The 20,284-nt window shown below is 52.4% G+C and overlaps 1 protein-coding gene across 1 annotated transcript; it reads right to left on the bottom strand.

Moving 5' to 3' along the window:
• Positions 1–6,995: 6,995 nt before the first annotated feature.
• On the bottom strand, positions 6,996–13,689 carry DLX3 (distal-less homeobox 3). Its single transcript, XM_034756037.1, has 3 exons — positions 13,230–13,689; positions 11,317–11,507; positions 6,996–8,460 (listed from the first exon to the last, which is right to left on the bottom strand). The coding sequence occupies exons 1-3, from the start codon at positions 13,549–13,551 to the stop codon at positions 8,119–8,121; spliced, it is 855 nt and encodes a 284-aa protein (XP_034611928.1). The 5' UTR covers positions 13,552–13,689; the 3' UTR covers positions 6,996–8,118.
• Between the last annotated feature and the right edge of the window lie 6,595 nt (positions 13,690–20,284).

Here is a 20,284-nt window from a genome sequence, read left to right as displayed (position 1 = left end):
TGCAGCAGGGTTGAGAAGGGAGGAACCGCCCCAAAGAGCTGCTGGCCCCACCCTCTGGCTTGGGGACTCCAGGATCGCAGCCACCACCCTCTGCGGGACAGGCCCTGTGTCCGTCCTAGGCAGTGGAACCAGTTGGGGAGCTTTTCTTGACACGTGGCTGAGCTGAGCAACCAGCCAGTTTAGCTGGGACTCATTGGTGGCTCACATACCCCTAGCCCAATCCCCAGCCCCGGGCTTGGCCGGAGCAGCAGGGAGTTGTGAGCGGGAGGGGCAGCTGTGCACTAAACAAGTGGGCGGCAGGAGTAGCTTCAAACCCGTTCGGTTCAGGTTCCTATCCCGTGCCCATCCCCGTGACGTCTGGGCCTGTGGGCCAGGGCAGGAGGAGGGCGCTGAGAAGGGAAGCTGCAGAACGCCGGCTGCTCTGCAGAACTGTCAGCTAAGCAGGTCTGTGGCAGGAGCGGCCCTGCCCTTTCCACACGCAGCCCTGCACCCAGGGTTGTGGGGTTTTGCTGCTGCTGTGGTGCGCTTACGACATGCTTTTCACTTCAGGCAATGCTGCCTGGGCTCCCTCCTCGCTCACCCCTCCCTCCCTGCCTCTCTCTCTTTTGCTGGCAGCCGAGCCCTAATAAAACGCAGTGTCTCCACTCTGTCTGCCCGCCTGCCAGTGCACGGATCCCATTTGCACGCAGCCCTCAAACCATACTGCTCCAGAGAACCCAAGGGGCTAGCGTCTCGGCTTAACCCTTTGTAGCCTGCACCTTCCCGGGCCAAGGCAGGCACTGGGCCTCTGCAGAAAGGCGGGAGACTTGTTGTTTTTGGCACTGGAACGACAGATCTAAGCTCATGTGGCTCTGTCATGAGAGGGCCAGAGTTTTTTTTTTTTTTCTTTGGTTTTAAAGAAGTGGCTATTGCAGTGTCTGCATGTCCCATGTGCTTCTGATTTTCTTACTCCTCGAATAGGCTCCTTCTCTAGGGCAGATTGGCCTCTTTGCAGTAATGAAAGCCGGCCTGGGAAAGAGATGCGAGGCAGAAACGACATCTGAATGTCCCATCAGATCTCTGATCAGTCACCAGTGGGTGTGGTTTTGAGTGGGGGTGGCCCTTTTATTAAGGAAGTGGTGAGGCTTGTCCCAAACGCTGGGGAAATCCCCTTCTTTATAATTCCAACATGCACCAGGTTACTCATCATCGTCTTTGCCGTCGTTTTTGATGGCAAGGCTGGGTAAGGCATAGGCGCGCACACGGTCCGAGCATAAGTGAGCCCCCAAATCCATGAGAGGGACTCACGCGAGGGGCGACAGGCCGAGGGCTTGGACAGACAAGTGCGCGTCAAAGCTGTGCGACTTCGTGCTACTGCAAACAGAGCCTCGCCTATAAAGTCAGCAGCTCCCCGGGGGTGCTCGTCCGCTCTGTTTCCCGCTACGGTGCAAGTCAGGGGCAGCAACGCAGCAGCTGGAAGAGACACCCAGCTTGCTGGGGAGAAAGGGAGCAGTCCTGGACACAGCACTCAGCAGCGGAGGAGCGGTGCTTTGATTCAGACAGGTTCCCGGCAGATGCAGGTGGCTAGGGGGATGCACCAGGATCTTCAAAAGCGCTGAGAATTTCCAGAAAGGCCAAGGGACTGGGGACCTGGCCTAGAAACGAATTAGCCAGGGAGCAGTAATGCAGCTAGTTGGCCAGCAAAGCAAACGGTGCAGTTATTCAAGCAAGGTCAGGAAGGGGCAAACGCAGAGGGGGTCAGCTCTGTCAGGGCTGGAAGGATGGGCCAAGTGAGCAGGGAAGCGCAAGGCGGCGAGGCAGGGCGGCCTAGTGGGTCGGGAGGTGGACTGGGAGTCAGGACGCGCTTGAGCAAGTCACTCCCCATCTCTGTCCCCCTGCTTCCCTTCCCGCCCAAGCCTAGCGAGCTTGCAAGCTCCCTGCTTCCCAGTACAGCGCCCTGCACGAAGGGGCCCCGATCTCCGTTCGACTGCTGAGCGATGAATGGGGAGGAGGTGACTGACCCCCTAAGCACCACGGTCGCCTGGCTATCGTTGTGTGTCGCTCATTTTACGGGGCGTCTCCCCCCCGCTGTGCCCCTCTCATTGGTCTTCCCCTTCCTGAGCTGCCCCAGGGCCTGACTCTCTGCTGGGAGCGGCGGCAGGCTGGGGGGAGCGGCGCTCCGTCCCATGGGGCGAGGTGCTTGCCCCAGCCGTGAGTCATGGCCCCGGCCCTGGAGGACAAACACGAGGCCAGGCCCACCTCTAGACGTTATGTAGCTTGTGCGTGTCACGTCAATCACACGGACGTCAAGCTGCCTTGGCCTGGCATGGCCTCAACGGCAGAGGGGCCCGATCCTGCTCACAGGTGCTGGGAAAGGATGGGACCGGAAATGGGCCCATAACGCAGCACTGCGGCTAACGCAACGTGTGGGGCGATCTGGGGACAAGGGAGAGAGGAAGCGGGTTCTGTCTTCCATGCAATTAAAAAAAAAAAAAGAAAAACTTTTCATAGACCACGTCTGGATTGCGCCCAGTGCGTGAATCGCATGCTCGTCATGGGGATTGCGGAGCTCCCTGGCATGCTGGCTCATAGCTGTGCCACCGGCAAGTTCATTTCACGTCTGCAGTGTGCTAGTTCTGATTCTTGCTTGAGGTCTGCTGCTTTAAGAGGGAGTCGGGGTACGCCGGGAAACCAGTGGGAGTGGGGTTAGAGGGAGCCAGCGTCAAGGATGTCTGCACCATCTGGGCGGGTGAGGGGGTTAGAGCAGTGGTTCTTCAAAGCAGTGGGGCCTACTGGTTCACGGGCTGGACTGGGACTCTGGGCACCTGGGTTCTGTTCCTGGCCGGCTGGGTGATGTTGCACAAGTGACTTTGCTGCTCCGTGCCTCAGTTTCCCCATCCGCAAAAGGCCTTTGGAAAGTGCTTTGCGATCCGCTGATGAAAAGGCCTAGATTATAATGCTAATTATAAAGAGCTTAGTTGTTACAAACACCTTACAGGGGAAGGGCGATGCATCACGGCTTTCCACTCTGGAAATGGCTTGGGCCACCTCTTGGTGGGGCCCAGCTCTGTGTGGGACTCGGAGCATCTAATTTCAGGCACACCCACCTCGGGAGATGAAACCCTCTTTGATCAGCAGAGCTCCAACTGCCTGCCCTGCGCGCCAGCAACTCATGCACCAGGCTAACGTCCAGAGCTGCCGGAGGTTTTGGCAGTACACTAGCGTGGCCCTAAAGGACGCATCAGGACAGGACTCCAAGCCACAAAATATGGCCAGTATGTGACACATGGGTTTGGGGGAAGAGAGGCAAGCAAAACAGAATCTCTGCATTATGGCTGATTTCCCGTCCCCAAGGGATGCTGGAGCCTTAGTCAAACCCAGACGTAACATTTTAATCAAGGAATATAACTTTTAAAATGTCTTTTGCTAGTTAAAAGGTGGCGGTGGCGGGAATAAAAACCCTTCTGATTGGCCAGAATGCCTGTGCATGTCCTCAGGCAAACTCAAGATGTCCAGATCTCTCTTGGTAGAAGGACACCAACTAACCCCACTCGTGTCCTATATGGATCAGCACTACCTTTAACTCCCCAACACAATTACTCTTATCAATGCAGCCAGCTGGGAAAGGGAATCAAATAATGAAGCTGTACTGTCAGCTGCAAACGTTCAGAAATCGTGAGTCAGGTCCCCCAAATATCATGAGATTTTAAAATGAATGCATGGAGGGGGGGGCGTGTTTTCCTTTATTGGCCATCTGCTGTGGGAGTCTTCAAGGACCAGGGGTTCCCAGTTTTTCTCTACCGTCATAAGGGCTAGAAACGTTGCCATTGTTATTTCATGAAAATCGAGATTGTCACATCATCACATGAATCCGGCAGCTGGGGCTTTAAGACAAACACTGAACAGCGTGCTAAAAATCACACGATTTGGTAACACCTTGCGGAAGGCTCTGGCCTTTCCAGATAGGCTGAGCAAAGCAGCCAGAGCGCCCACTGACTATCACAAGGGTGCTCAGCACCTCTGAGAATCAGGCTGTAGGTGGCTTGGGGTGGGGACCTGAAAAATGGAGTGCTTCCAAAACCGAAAACTGCGTTTGAATATTTGGGCCTCCACCTCTGCAAATCAGAGATCATCTCTTGCAAAGCGCTTTAGTGTCTTTGGAAGCAAGGCACTGTATGTACAGTGCTGTAATAGTTAAAGCAACAATCATGAAGTGTTATTTACTCTTTCTCATAACAGAAGAACTAGGGGCAAAATGAAATTAATGGGCAGCAGGTTTAAAACAAACCAAAGGAAATATTTCTTCACACAACGCACAGTCAACCTGTGGAACTCCTTGCCAGAGGATGTTGTGAAGGCCAAGACTATAAAAGGGTTCAAAAAAGAACTAGATAAATTCACGGAGGATAGGTACATCAATGGCTATTAGCCAGGATGGGCAGGGCTGGTGTCCCTAGCCTCTGTTTGCCAGAAGCTGGAGGTGGGCAACAGGGGATGGATCACTTGGTGATGACCTGTTCTGTTCATTTCCTCTGGGGCACCTGGTACTGGCCACTGTCGGAAGACAGGACACTGGGCTAGATGGACCTTTGGTCTGTTCCAGTTCGGCCATTCTTATGAAGCCCTTTTGTTTGCCTTTTGCTGGGGATCTGTAGCTCGGTGCCGTTGACGGTATTATTAAATTGTTGGATGCCTTTTTGAAATGCAGAGCTCCCCGCACGATACCGTCCCAGGCCCATTAACCACTCTTTGTGGGCTTTACAACCTAAAGCCCGGATTCTGCAAACCACTGACGCGCCTTTAAACACATGAGCATCCCTACTGAACTCAGTGGGACTTCTGAAACATGTGACGTTATGCCCACGTGCAGGGTCCCAGTCTAATGTTCCCCGGTGTCACCCACCTGCCCATTTTACAGATGTGAGGCCTGATGCACAGAGAGGTGAAATGCCTTACCCAAAGTCACAGCGAGTCGATGTCAGAGCGGTGAGTCCCAGACTCCTCATCTAACCATTCGAACCACAGCTCCCGCCAAAGTTGTTGCTTGCCAGACACAGATATTATCTACAACTTCCTTTAATGTGGCCGGATTTCTCCCTGCATGATTCCAGCCGTACGCGCTGCGGCTGTTTAGGATCTACCGTCTCTCCGGGTGGGAATTTGCTGAGAAGGAAATACAGGGAGAAGCAAGCAATTACGAGCACACGCAAATGTAGCTGCCTTTTGCAGATTCTCTGTTTAATGGAATCTGCTTTGGATTACTTTACAGGCACCCCTGACCTCCTCCCCCCCCCACTCCCCCCCAAAAAATGGTTTGAGAGAAACTTATGGTCTCCAAGAAGTTTCTGCCAGGACACAATGGGCCAAACTTTCAAAAGAGCTTAGGGCCACGTTTTCAAGGGTGGCTGCCCCACCGCTGGAGCCAGACTTTTAGAAGGGCTCAGCTCCCATTGGGACTCTTTTATGTCCGTTTTCCAAAGAGTCCAGCATGTCGAGGTACCGAGGGCACGGGAGATTCACAGGTGCTGGAATCGTTTGAAACTCCCGGCCAGCATGAGCAGCAGAAGTTACCAAATCACCCGGAGTTTATTTAGCAACCAATCGATCCTTCCCTTGGCCAAACGAGGCCGTGAGCTCCTAAGGGAAGAAGGAACTGAATTCAAGCGGGCTTGGAACAATCTGTGCAAGTAGTTCACCAAGGAAACACCCATCTCTGGCCTAGGGAGAGTGAGTTCTGGGCCTGGTCCTTCACTGGTTTGCATCTTGTGCAGTCACGTACACCTGTGCGAAGTGGGAGCTCGGATAACACAAGTTGCAAGGCCAGGGAGTATCAGGTTCATGGTCTCCAGGCCAAATTCAGGCCTGGTGCAGCTCCATCAACCTGCTCTCAGTTTGTCTACGTATAATTATTCAGTCCTGGCTTTCACCCACTCTTACCAATGGGTGCTCAGATCTGCCTGCAGGGAGGTCCTATGGGGAGAGAGAGAGAGGGAGAGAGAGAGTGTCACCTTCTCAGGCAGAGGGGTAAATCAGTTTCGGTTCATTTAGAACCCTGCTCCAACTTTGTTAAAGGTCCCAATCCAGCACGGATGCTTCCCTTTAAACACAGGAGAAGCTCATTAAAGTCAATGAAGGGACCAGGCACACGTGTAAAGTTAAGCACGTATTTCTGTGTTTGCAGGATCGGGGCCAAATTCAATCGATTTATAGTTTTAAAAGCCAGAAGGGGACCATTAAATCAGCTGGTCTGACCTCCTGTGTAACATGGGCCGAAGACGTTGTTCCTGTATTGAGCTTAATAACTGGTGATAGATTTTCAGCAGCACTTGGGTTGGACTCCCGACCTCATCCTCTTCCAAACCAAATTCTATTACGGGTCCCCCAAGGAGGATGTTATCCAAATCTATACTTCACAGCTATGAGAAATCTTTCTAGAGGCCAGAACTTTGTTTTTCTAGCTCCTTTTCACAGAGATTAAAAAAAACCAAATCGGATCATCTTAAATTCAAAGTATTTTTATTAACACGCTATATACAGTTTTGTCCACTAACAAAGCAGAAAGGACGTTGGAACAAAGCCCTGACTCCAGAGGGAGTTCTTTCTCCTCCCCCGCTCCCGCAGCCAGGTTAAAGAAAACTCTTGTTTTGGTCAACTTTATACATATGAACCTTCTGTACATGTTCTTTTCCCCTCATCTGCCCTTATATGAACAAGGCAACATAAATAGGAATCCTGGGACTGTACAACACACGAGAACGCTTCTTAAAACGGCAGCTTTTAAAAAAAAATACGATTATTTTTTTAAAAAATATCCAAGAATGTTTTTTTTTTGTTTTTTTTTTTCCTTTTTGGTGGTTGTTTTGTCAAAAAAATAGGCATTCTACTTTGACATTAGCTTAACTGACGTGTGGAGAGCACTGTTAGAAAACTTAAACCGTTAACAGGATCATTTGCTGTTTCAAAATAACTTAAATCATTCCTGAAACACTTTAAATATTTTTTGCATTTCTTTTTTTTAAATAACCTCTATTTATTTTCCGAGAATCCTAACACAAGGTCAGGGTCTCAACTCGCATAAGTCAGTGTGACTTCCCTTGATCTCAATGCAGAATTACACCAATTGGGAATCTGGCCCAGAGGGGCAAAATTCTCCTCTAACCCTGGAGTAACTCTGGATTTAGACTGGTGTTACTGAGATCAGAATCTGGCCCTCATCCAGTACTGAGATTCTGGAACTCCAGTTTGCACCAGCTGATGAGCTAACACAAAATTCTGCTCTGTAAACCCGGAGTAGAACTAGATTTACACTCTCTAACAATGGTCCCTTCAAGAATGTTATTAAATGTTTATATAGTGTCCAGTTCTGTACAATAGACATAGCTAAGAATTGACTTTATTTAGAATATAGAGAATTTTTTTTAAAGACTACAAAGTGTGGCACCTCTTATTGCATTTAGCTTAAATTGTGCTTTCATCTCCAGTCTGACCCTTGCAAGGGTGGATGAGAGGGAAGACGCAGAGACAATTATTTCTCCCTCTCTCTCATCTGGGCGTGTAGAAAAATCCTACCCGATGTGGATGAAGCCAAGTGGTTTTTTGAAGTCCCGCCAGCTGAGATGTTCTTCCAGAGTCCTCAAGGAGACACCCCACAAACAGCTCACCCGGGAAGGTAAAAAAACCAGTTGTGCTGTTCTTGGACGCTTGGAGACGAGTCGTGTCTCTTGGCCTCTGTCCAGACGAGAGGTGAGTCTCTGGCAGAGAGCTCCAGATGGAAGAAACTTCCCATTCACTGTGGCTGGCGGTGGTGGGTGGGATGATGGTGCAGGGGGGCCAGGGACCCCGGGGACCCCGTGGAAAGTCAGGGTGGGGTGAAAAGGAATTGGCAATTCTGAATCTTTCCCGAAAAATAAAAATCCAAAACCTCTTCCCCTACCCTGCCCCCCACCCGCTGCCACTCCTGTCTCGCTTGTGGGTCGTCCTCTGATCATTTTAACCCTTTGCAGCTCTGCTGGTCATGAGACAGGCTGGAATGTTTGTGTGTGTCTGCCTTTGTCCTGGAAACAAACCCATGGTTTAAGAAGGGTCCGGCCGCGGTGGTGACGATTTCCTCTTGCTCCCCTAGTCCGAGGAGGCCGGAGGTTAGTACACGGCCCCCGGATTGGGAGGCCCGGGAGATGTATGATGCATGGTGTTAGTGGACAAAGCTTGATGCGGTAAGTGAGGTCCACTGAGGTTCTGGTGGTGGTACCAGGGGTTGTGCTGCTCTTCCAGGTAGCTTGGGGAAGAGCCGTAGGGGAGCTGCTGGGGGAGTTGGTTCCTGCTGGAGGGGTTGCTGTGAGAGTTACTGTCCCAGAGGGCAGGAGAAGGTGGAGAATTGCAGGCCATGGAGTCGCTGTTATTGGGGCTGTGTTCTGAAGGTACTTCCCCGTTTTTGTAGAGCTTCTTGAACTTGGATCTCCGGTTCTGGAACCAGATTTTCACCTAGAGACGGAAGGAAGGGAGGGAAGTGTTACTTTCTGGGTCCCTTTGACGTACACCACCGAAGGGAGGCGGGGGGAAACGGGGGACAAATGGAGTGGTGCGTGAACAGAAATGTCGCCATGTGGGCGGATTTGCTTCTCTGTTTAGCCTAAGGTGCAGGGAGGGGTTTGTCCCCAAAACAGGTTGTCGCATTGACAGCTAATGACAAGTTCCTCTGGACATTTATAAGTGGCCCTGTTGCTACAAAAGTCACCAGGGCAGGCAGGACAGTGATGAAACTAGGACGGGGCAAACCTGCTGTGGTTCATTTCAAAGACTTTAGTGGGTTCCTGTTTCACTTAAAGAGTGCTGGGGAAAGGAGGAGAGAGAAGGAGACAGAGAAAGAAATTGAGGGGTTGGCGAGGAAGAAGGTGGGTGAGATGGAGAAGGCAGATGTAGCCAATGTGACGGGGAGAACCAGGAAGGAGAAGATGGAGCAGCCAACAAAGAGCCAAACAAACGTTCGGTGTTGCCAAATCCTCGCCATGTCTGGTGTTTTTGTAAACCCCCAGCTCCTCGCATCCTGTGATTAAGTGAGAAGCTCCGCTCTCATTTCAAAATAAAGTTTCTAGCCCTCAAGGTGGCAGAGAAGAGCTTGTCAACATGGCCAGACTGTCCACGACAGGCTCAAAACACCCCCAAATAATGCTTACAAGAAATCTCATGAGTTTTAAGAGGAGCTTGTGATTTTGGGGGGAGGCCTGACTCATGATTTCTGAAAACTTGGGGTTGGCACCAAGGTCCCGCCAATCTGGGTCTATGCTGGTTATGTGATATGTATGTATCTCTTCATCCTTGCAACCGATACCTGTAATCCCTCATAACTCAAGCCTGACCCCAGATGTATAGTACCTTCCCTCTTAACTTGTGCCTATTTACTTTTAAACATTAACTTTAATACAATTTGTATCTGTATATCCACGCCTTAGGCCATATATGGGGCCCTCACATGGATTTTTCCTACACGATACGCACCCCACTAGAAAAGCACAGAAATTATAAACCCTCCCTGGTGACCCAAGGGACTAAATGAGAGCGCAAACACAAGCTAGTATTTTAACGCCCCTGAAAAGCCCTGCTGTCCAAGTCCAGAGACCCTCCAGATCCCATGCCCCGTTAAAGCTTTGCTGGCGTTTCCTTTGTTTCCAGAGACAAAAAGCAGTTTGCAGTGCAGAATCCCTAACCACGTTAAAACCAACAACAACCACAACAACCCCCCCCTAACAAATCAACCCCCTTTTAAAGAAGGGAATCAAAGAGAAACAGCTCCCCATCATGTCGCAATCACTCAGAGGGCGGAAGGCGCTTATGGTACACAACATCTGCTCTCGGGCTAACAGCCCACGGAAACACGCTGACCTGGAACTTTATTTAGACCTGGGCAATTAAAAAAATCAGCCTCTTGTCACCATCTATGACCAGCCCCACATTCCTAACTCCAGCGATGCTCCTGTTGACATGAAGCAGCCCTTTACGCCGACCGCCACTTGGTAGGGGTGGGGCTGGATGTGACCATCCTCAGAGTTTGGAGGTGTTCCAGTTTCTGGGTGAGGGGGGTTCACTCATCTCAGATCTGGAGGTGGGGGGAAGCTGTTCACACTCCTTTCTCTCGATCTTTCCCTTTACAAAGAGCAGTCCCTAGGGTCACAACAGCCAGCCACCCTCACGTAGATCCTGTAGCATTCTAATGTGACGCTCCCGTAAGGGTAGAGGAGTTGGGTATAATCTCTTTTGGACTCCACTATTTCAGGTTTTAACTGAGGTGCCTAAATACCTTTGAGGTTCTGGGCCTAACGTATTACAAGACTCTTAAAAAAACCACACACACCTGTAAGAGCTTGAGCATAGTCACAAGCGCAACACGCATGCAGAGAAATGGGGTCTACACTAGATTACCCCTAACTAAAACCCCACTGACCCAAGCGCTGTTAGCATCCATAGATATGGTCCTACCCATTCCAGCCGAAAGGCTGCTCTGGTATAAATTAGTGGTTGAATTCTGAAGAGACAATACAAAATAAAATACCCAGACAGGACCCAAAGATCCGTCACTGCCCAAATTGAGGAATGAATACTTCTTCCTGGTTTGCTAGGTCAACTAGACCAGTGGTTCTCAACCTGTTGTCCGCAGATGTCTACGGGGTCCATGGAAGGTTGTCGCTATGACCCCTGGGGACCCTCCGACGATGTCTAAGATTTCCAAAGTGGGCCAGGACCTCCAATTGAAATTTTGTAGGGGGCCGCAAATGAAAAAAGGTTGAGAACCACTGAACTGGCTTCTTTGGCCCACCAGAGCCAAACCGTGCCGGGAATCCAGTGAGTAGACACAGAGGGGAAAGAACTCCGAATTGAAGTTGGTTCTATGAACCTGATCCAAATCCGTGAGCTATAGATTGGGCCCTGAACCTTTAAGAACTGCTCCTCTTGGGGGAGGGGGAGAAATCTCCCCAATCGGGGGGCGGAGAGAAGAAACCAAACCAATCCATGTGAATTTATCTGGTCCCAATTGGGATGGCTGGGGTAAATCAGGAGTAACCCTAAAGTCAATGCATTCACACTGGTGAGCGCGACGGGGATTGGGACGCTCTTTTCCCTCCCCAGGGTTGAGCACAGCAGTAGGAAATGTATCCAAAGGCCTAGAGAAAACCCACCTTTTTGTTCCCACTGTCTCAGACAGCCGGTCCCTGTCTGATTCTGTAAGTGCTTTAATCTAAGCCCACTAAACCCAGGGGCTGTACAGAGCTGACAACAGGTGCATGCTCTCTCGCTCCCCCCCGCGCACAGCGGGGAAAGGTGGTTTGTTCTTTTTGAAGTTACCTGCGTCTGCGTCAGCCCCAACTGAGCTGCCAGCTCGGCTCTCTCGGGGAGCGCCAGGTACTGAGCCTTTTGAAACCTCCTCTGCAGAGCCGCCAGTTGGTAGCTGGAGTAAATGGTTCTGGGCTTCCGGATCTTTTTGGGTTTCCCGTTGACCATCCTCACCTCCGGTTCCGGTTCTTCCTTCACTGAGACTGGAAGTGAAAAGGGAACGTGTCAGAATCTCAGCCGCTGACCTGCCCCCGTCTTCCCCGCTCCAGAATCTTGTAAAAAACAACCCAAGTCTTTGGAGGTGGTTTCTGACCCATATCCCTACTGGGGAGAGAGACGGGGGGTGGGATTTAAACCTCTATCTAGAAAACGTCACCTCCCAGATAAATAGGGTGACCAGACGTCCCGATTTTATAGGAACAGTCCCGATTTTGGGTCTTTTTCTTATATAGACTCCTATTACCCCCCACCCCAGTTCCGATTTTTCACACTTGCTGTCTGGTCCCCCTACAAGCACACCAGGGCTGTGGAGCTAGAAGTGACAGGGCCAGGCCGGGCCTGGGCGAAAGGACTCCAGAATTGTATGTACGGCGAGTTAGAACAATTGTCGATGAGTTCAGGGCTGATTACTTGGAGAAGTCGCTGTACAGATCCCAGGTAAAAGACTTCAGGAACACAGCAAGACTGGGGCATTTGGGGGGGTTGTTCTTTGGCACGTGAGGTCTTTCATTTCTCTTTCTCCCCCTCTGTTTTCTTCTGTCTCTCTCTCTGGTGTGTTTTTCTCTTCCTTTAGCTCTCTCTCTCTCTTCCTTTGGTACATTCTGTCTTGCCTTTTCCCTCTCCTGTCCATAGCCACTTCTTCCTATGGTCCATTTCCCTAACTCCCCAAACTCCCCTCTCACCCCAGCCTGCCTGTTTCTCTGCCCAGGGGCTCCCCACCTGGTTCTGATCTGCTGAAAACCGACTGGTTCTCAGAGTCGGCCCCTCTCTTCCTCTCCCAGCCCGTAGGGTGGGTTGTGACAAGCCCGTCTCTAAAGCAGCCGCAGGTCCCAGCTGCCTGGCTGTTTCCCAGGCTTTATTTGGGGGGGAAAAGGGAGGGGAGAATTGTTCAGTAAGTGGAAATCAGTGTAGGATCGATTTCTCCCTCTCCCTGCATCCCTTTCTTTTAGGGCAGTAGATTCAAGGCTTCTCTGATCTTCCTGCTTTCCTATAATCTCCCAGCACCTCAGACTCGCTTTAAAAACCACAAGATTATCCACAAATAAAACACTGTCCCACCCATATTTCCCTCCCCCAGAGCTGCAACCTAACCATCATCTTCCTGTCCAGTCATGACATGGGTCATTCTCTCTGAAGCCTGAAAGAGACAACCTATTCCCCCCCCCCCCTCGAAAAAGGTTTTCCTTTTTCATCAACTAACCTGAGTTGTTCTGAAGTTTCTTAAGATTTCAGGGGCAAAGGTGAGTGGGGGAGAGCTACGTGTGTGTGTGTGTGGGGGGGGGAATTGGGAAGGGTAAATAGCCACCCTGACTGGTGGCACAGAAAATAAAGGTCAGGAATTTGCCAGAGACAAAAGGAGGGAGAGTGTGTGGGTGGGTGAGAAAAGCAGTCTTTTAAATCGGAGCCGGAATTCAGAAAGTTTTGTGTGGAAACCTAGATCTAGCAAACAAGCCCCCCCCCCCCAGCAACTCCCTCCCTCCCACCACCCCATTTTTGTGCAATCCAAGAGGCAGTCGTGTGTGTGTGTGTGTGTGTGTGTGTGTTATTGACAAGACCTTCCCTCTCATTCGAATACACGGGCATGGGGGAAGGAAGAGCTGTTGCTGACTCCAAGAAGTGACTCCTTTCCATACCGGCCCCCACATCTCCAGACATCCACCCCCCACCCCTGTCCCCCTGGATCACTAGGGTAGGGGGCTCCTTACCTGCTTCCTGGGCCGGCAGCTGCTGCTCCCTGAAATGCCCATACTGCCTGTAGGAGGGGCTGTAGGGGTACTCGGCCTTGGGGGGGTAAGTCCCAGCCCCCGCGAGCCCGTTGAGGCCGAACTGGTGGTGGTAGGAGTAGTGGTTGACAGGCTGGCTGTAGGGCTGGCTGGGGTAGTAGTCGTGCTGGCTGTGGGGGGTGCTGTAGTAGCCCAGGTCGGTGACCGAGGACTCGGGCAAGGTGGGGGAATCCTTGGAGCAGCTCAGGGAGCTGGAGAGGTCGGTCAGGATGCTGGTGATCTTCTTGTCAAAGGAGCCACTCATGGTGCAGCAGGAGGCAGGGGCAGGTGGGATCCGGTCCCCTCCCCTGGCCAGAGCCTGTGGAAAAGCGAAAGAGCCGCTGGGGCGCGCGTGTGGGTCTCTGGCACTCCCCAAAGGGGTCAGGCGAGCATTCCTCCTCCGGGCCAGCCGCTGAGAGCTCCACGGGTGGCGGCTGCTACGAGGCGACTAAGCAAAACTCCCCAGCCCAGCCAGCCTGCTTCAAGCCTTTAATTATGGTGCAGGGCAGGGTGGATGCTGCGTGCCGATTGGCTCCAGAAATATTGCCTGGGAGGCAAAACAGACTTTTTTTTTTTCTTTTCTTTTCCTTTTTTTTTTTTTTTTTGAACAACAAAGAGTGGGTGAAAAAAAAAATTAAAGCTCCCAGCCGCCCTGTCTGCCGAACCTCTGCAGGGAGCCAGGGGGCAGCTGCTGGGCCCAGCCCCAGATCTTGGGCTATAGGGGGAGAGGGTCTATAAGTCCCTGGGGGTCCAGAGGGATATATGGAGATGGGTGTGGGTGGGTGGGTGGGGGTCCTTTGGGTGTCCATAAGAGCATGTGTGCGTAAGTGCCAAGCTGGGGGGTGTTTTTAGGGGTATTTGTGGCTAGGGCTCGGGGTAGGTCTGTGGGGGGCGGGGGCGTATGTCTAAAACCATCTGGGTAGGTCTGTGGGGGGTGTCCACGGGGGGGGGGGTGTCTGTCTGTGTAGGACTCTGGGGAGCAGCTAGAGAGGTCTGTGTAGTCTGTGGGATGTACATATGTCTATAGGGGTCTGTGTAGATTGGGGAGGGGTGTGTCTGTGGGGGTCTGTGTAATTTTGTGGGGGCATAGACTGTAGGGGTCTGTGTAAATCTGGGGGTGTCTACAGGGGTTTGCATAGGTCTGTGAGATGTCTGTGTAGGTCTGTGGGTGGTGTCTGTAGGGGTCCGTGTAGGTCTCTGGGGTGTCTGCATAGGTCAATGGGGGTGTCTGTAGGGGTCTGTGGGGTGTCTGCATAGGTCAATGGGAGGTGTCTGTAGGGGTCTGTGTAGGTCTGTGGGAGGTTACTGTTTAGGGTATCTATAGGGGTCTGTGTAGGTCTGCGGGGGGTGAGATGTTTATTGGGGTCTGTGGGGGTGTCTACAGGGGTCTGTGTAGGTCTGTGGGGGGTTACTGTGTAGGGTATCTATAGGGGTCTGTGTAGGTCTGCGGCGGGTGAGATGTCTATTGGGGTCTGTGGGGGTGTCTACAGAGCTATGTATAGGTCTGGCGGGGGTTTTGTGGGAAGGTGTGTGCCGGGGTGGATGAGGGTAACCACGTCCATGGGGTGCCCATTAGTTAAAGCTCTGGGAGGCTTTGTCCCTGCCCTTAACCCACCCCCCAAACGTGCCCAAGTTTCCAACAGCAGCAACCCGGGCAGGTGGCCTCTTGCCAGCCTGGCCGCTGCCCTTCTGGGCCCAGCTGTGGGTTTGCTCCTAGCTCCTGTTTGCTCCTCTCATAAGAACATCTGCTCCTGGAGTCCTTTCGCCCAGGCCGGCCTGGCCCTGCCACCAGCCCTGCGGCATCCTTCAAGGGCAAACCTCCTGTGCTGAGCTCCGGGGGCTGCGGCTCCCAGAACTGGGGATCCTTTGGTCTCTCCCCACTGCCGTGGGGCCTAATCTGGCATCTGAACTTTCATTTTCCCCTCCAAAATCAGACAAACGAGAGCTAGCGGGCTTCACTACAGCCCTCCATATGCCCTGCTTTGAATGGGCCATACTCCTATAACGCCCCGGCCTGCTAGGGGCACATTCGTTTTGCAGTCAGAACTCTTGGGGAAATCCTTGCATTCCCCTTCTCTTCAAAAGGGGATGGGGCATAATTAATGTGTTTCTCTGTTAATTCATGACCTTGCTTCGTCCACTCTGAATGGTCCAGGGGGAGGCTGGTTCGGAAAGTCGCTCGTGGCCCATTTTATTTCTCTTTCCAGAGGGATCTCCCCGTTTTTTCCTTCTCTCTATTCCCATCTGAGCACACACAGGCCTTCAGTCTCCACCTGTGTTTCCCTTCCCTAAAACTCAGATACAAACTCTCCTCTTGAGTATTGGCCCTGCAAAATACAGCCTGCCTGGGATGCACAGTGCAATTCCGCCACATGCTGGGCTGTCTCGGGCACTGCAGCCCCTGTGTTCTCAACAGGTCGCGTCCTCCTGGGAAGTAGGGCAGTATTTAAAAACTTTCCTTACAGCTAATGTTTAAAATCAAGCTTACACAAGTTAAGAAGGAAGGTCCTGTACATCAGGGGTCAGGCCTGAGTTATGAGAGATTACAAGAATCGGTTACAAGGTTCACAAGATACATGCATCGTACAGAACCAGATTGGGGTGCGGGAGTTTTACCCTCGATTCAAAACCCATCTATGTCTTGTCCTCCAGACGAGGAGCGCACCCAGGAAAACAGCAGCGGAAGAATCTTGCAGGGAGGTAGGAGTTTTGTTCTCTCTCATCGCACAATAAATATTTATAATCCCAGGTTCACGTTTGCACGTTGGTATTGAATTCAACGGAGAGATGGGACTAAATAAGTGCTTCAAAGGAGCACAGACACCTGAGCTTGGCATATTTAGTTGATCCAAGAGAAAGTTAAGAGGTGACGTGATTGTGGTCTATAGCGGGGGGGGGTCCTCAACCTTTTTCTTTCACCCCCCCCCCAACATGCTATAAAAATTCCATGGCCCACCTATGCTACAACAACTGCATATCCAGTAGATTAAAAGCCACCGGCGTTAGGGGGTAGCACGCAGGGCAGTTGCCCAGGGTCCCATGCACAGGGGGCCCCATGACGCTATATTGCTCAGGCTTCAGCTTCAGCCCTGGGTGGTGGGACTCAGGTTTTGACTTTCTGCCCTGGGCCCCAGTGAGTCTAAGGCCGGCCCCTTTCTGGTTGGCGGACCCCCTGAAACCCGCTCCTGGCCCCCCAGGGGGGTCCCCGGCGCCTCATTGAGAACCACTGGTCTACAGCTAACTCCCTGGGGAAGAGATTCCAGAGAATAGCAGAAAAGGGCATACGGAGAGCCTACGAGGAAGATGAAGCTAGACAAATTCCAACTAAAAATAAAGCGCATGTTTTTAACTGCGTAATTAACCACTGGAACAACTTGTCTAGGGACATGGAGGACTCTCCATCTTTAAATAAAGCCAGGAGCTGTTTCTAAACAATATGGAGGCTTGGCAGAATTCGATTTGAATTTTTTTATAACTTGGACAGTTAATACCCTTTTTTATTTTGATCTATTTACATTTTCGCAGCTGTGAGAAATGATGGGGTTTAAGCATTTTTCTGGCCAATTTAAGTGTTCACAGTCGCAGGTAATTACCAAAGGTGGAGGGGGGGTCAGACAATGGGGGGGGGACAATCATTATTTAGTAGCGGAGATTCAGAAAATTAAACCTTTGTAACTGTTAAAACAGCCTCAAAATATACAAAGTCAATATCCTTTAATCCCTAATAACGTCTTAGGAAGCATTTTGCCTGTCTGTATTTTTAAATTATGATTGATGGGGGGGAAAATTCATCAGTTTGTGTGCGTGTACAGGGACCTTTACCGATACAAATCGAATCCCTCCAAGCCTAGCGACATGCTATAGGTCAAACGGAAGTTAGGAACTTGATGCGGGAATTACTGGGTGAGATTCTCTGGCTTGTTGTGCATAGGGTGACCAGACAGGAAATGTGAAAAATCGGGACAGGGGGTGGAGGGTAATAGGATCCTATATAAGAAAGAGATCCAAAAATCAGGACTGGCCCTATAAAATCAGGACATCTGGTCACCCTAGTTGTGCAGAAGGTGAGACTAGACAATGGCCCCATCAATAAATAGCTCTCGCTGGGATCGGAAGCACTTTCCCCTGCTTTGTATTCCAGTTTTTACTATCTGTATGGCAGTAACACCCAGGAGCCCGAGTCATGGCCCAGGCGTTCCCTGCGCTTGGAGCTGTACAAACACAGAACAAAGACATGGTCCCTGCTCCAGAGCGCGAATGATCCAAGTATACGACAGATGGATACAGACAGACGGGGGAGTACGAGGGAACACAGTTCAGAAAGTCAGAAATTCTCATGGGACAGCAGCGATTCTGTTTGCTAGCCCAGGGGCTGTCATGATGTGTGTGGCCAGTAGTTACAAGACTGCGGCATGTGTAGCCACATGTGTGCACAGCAAAAAAAAAACATCTGGCACATTACATCTTTTGACCTGCACGGCACTAAAAAAAATCCAGACAGGCCAGTTAAAAACTGGCCAAGTGGCAACCCTATGACTACCTAGAGATGCCAAGAGGTAGCTCATTGTAATGCCGGATGCCAGCCTGGTGGAACTCATACACAATCCATTCAAAGGGATCCACTCTCAGAACAATGGGTCTGCTACAGGGAACGGTCAGTGCAGGGAACTGGACTTCCCAGTTTGGTCTGGGGTTGAAGGAGGGGAGTAGGGCCCCACCCCCCAACTAAACCACCTGACGGGGGTTCTGAAGCTGACCAGTGTTGTCACATGACACAGGGGACTGAAACTTTATTTAAGGGCAGGTTCTGCTTCACTGCCTCTCAAGGGCCAACCATCAGCCAATGATAGAAGCAGGACTGCAGGAAAGGCTTCCCGTGACCTGAACTCCTCTGCAGAAGGGGTGAGTAGTTTCTTCGGGGGGCAGAGTACGTGGGGCCTTTGGTGTTTTACCTAAAGATCTGTAACTCCTGTGTACGCTCTGAGAGGCAAAGTGCCTGTGGTTTTAGGAACCTGGTGTTCCTTACCTGGCTTGCCGTGGGGTCACCGAAGAATTAAGCTATTAACCAGAGCAGCGATGCTGGGGGGAGCACGCAGAAGTGACTGGGGGGCTTGGGAGGTCAAAGGACTGGTTTCAGGGTCTAGGGCAGTCGGTCAAGGAAAAGGGTGGTCTGCCCCCCGGAAACATGCCGTAGAGGCCCACAGTTACAAAGTTTGGAGCTGCTCCGACCCGGCTGGCTTGGAAGCACGTGAGCTCCAAGGTGGATCCAATTTCAACAGGCTGGTGACTCTCCACTCGGGGAACTCAGCCCAGGCTGTAACACACGGCCGGGCGCACAGCGCTGAGAGGGGGTGTGGGGCTGAGAACGTGCATGCTCGTTGCCTGGCGCAGTTCACAGCACTCAGATTGTAGCTGGGAGCTGAGAACAGGTACGTTACAAGCATGCACCAAGCGCACGGTGCTGAGACAAGAGGGAGGAGACGAGCCTGGGCAAACTCAGTGCATGGCACAAGCCCACAGGGGCTGTACTCATGGCCGGGGGAAGGGAGAATGAGTCCACCCCCTGAGACGGCCAGAGAAGTCCAAGCTTCTCGGAACTATCATCAGCCACACAAAGTGTTCTCAGTCGGGACGATCTCTCGTGGGGATGAATGGGCCACTTCACGCCGTTGAGACTTTCCCCTGTGCAACAGGCACGGATTTGGGATTGGATCTCTGCATCTCCCCTCTCCTGCCACTGCCTGCTGCCGGTTGAGACGTGCTTCATCTGAGCTGTGGCTGGGGGGAGCCCAGGAGGGGAGCAGCCCAGGACCGGAACAGCCGTGGGGTTGCAGGTTGCAGGTATTGTCCAGCATATGCGTGAACTAAGACTGGCTTTCGCTGCTGCTTCCACTTCCCCACTCGCATGAGCGCCAACGTCAAGCCGGAGTTTAAAGGGAAATAAACTGGGTGTGGAGCCGCGAATCCATGTGCCAAGGCGTGTCGTGTAACCCAGGTTTGAAAGCAGCACGGGATGGATCCAGTGGCCCTGGAATACAAGCCTGAATCCCCACAGGACAGAACGCAGGTCCCCGTGTCATTTATAAAACGGGAACGTAACGCCGCTTACCCCAGGGTCCTGATTGGAACGGTCAAAGCAAGAACAACCCTCCCAGAGCCCTGTGAGAAGGACCAGCAGCCAGGCCCCTGTATCCCTCTGTCCAAGCAACTGCTGTTCTGTTTGTTTCTCTGTCCCTGCTGCGTCCCAGCTCAGTGACTCTCCCACCAGTGACCCAGCTGCCGGACGCCCATGAACGAGTCCCCATGGGCCAGAGCGGGTCGGATGCCAGCAGGAATCCCAGGCACTCATCTGCTTTTCTTGGGATCCTGCCTTCTGGCAAGGTTTGTGCCTGTGGATCATGGGGGCTCCCTGGAGGATGGGCAGGCCCTGGCAGGTTCGGGGCCCGTGGGACTGTATCCCTCTGCCTGGCTTTTGTGTGTTGCTTGGGGAACCAGCTCCATCTAGTGTCCTCTTTGGTGCCGAACAAGCCACTAGCACGGGGGTGGCCAACCTGCGCCTGAGAAGGGCCAGAATTTGCCAATGTACATTGCCAAAGAGTCACAGTAACACGTCAGCAGCCCCCCATCAGCTCCTCCATCCCCGCTCCCAGTGCCTCCCGCCCGCCGGCAGCTCTGCAGCCCCCCATCAGCTCCCCTGCTCCCAGCACCTCCCGCCCACCGGCAGCTCTGCAGCCCCCCATCAGCTCCCCTGCTCCCAGTGCCTCCCGCCCGCCGGCAGCTCTGCAGCCCCCCATCAGCTCCCCCGCTCCCAGCACCTCCCACCCACCGGCAGCTCTGCAGCCCCCCATCAGCTCCCCTGCTCCCAGCACCTCCCGCCCACCGGCAGCTCTGCAGCCCCCCATCAGCGCCTCCGTCCCCGCTCCCAGCACCTCCCGCCCACCGGCAGCTCTGCAGCCCCCCATCCGCACCCCCGCTCCCAGCGCCTCCCGCCCACCGGC

The sequence above is a fragment of the Trachemys scripta genome, chromosome 23, assembly GCF_013100865.1.
Source record: "Trachemys scripta elegans isolate TJP31775 chromosome 23, CAS_Tse_1.0, whole genome shotgun sequence".
Lineage (NCBI taxonomy): Eukaryota > Metazoa > Chordata > Testudines > Emydidae > Trachemys > Trachemys scripta.
The sequence above is the reverse complement of the archived record's forward strand: the minus strand, read 5'-3'. Positions and strand labels throughout refer to the sequence as shown.

Bases quoted from the DNA above. Each gene is read 5' to 3' on its own strand.
- DLX3 (XM_034756037.1), bottom strand. From the start codon at position 13,551: ATGAGTGGCTCCTTTGACAAGAAGATCACCAGCATCCTGACCGACCTC. The intron at 11,508-13,229 runs GTAAGGAGCCCC...TTTCACTTCCAG, and splicing joins GCTGCCGGCCCAGGAAGCAG to TCTCAGTGAAGGAAGAACCG. The intron at 8,461-11,316 runs GTAACTTCAAAA...TTCCGTCTCTAG, and splicing joins TGGGGCTGACGCAGACGCAG to GTGAAAATCTGGTTCCAGAA.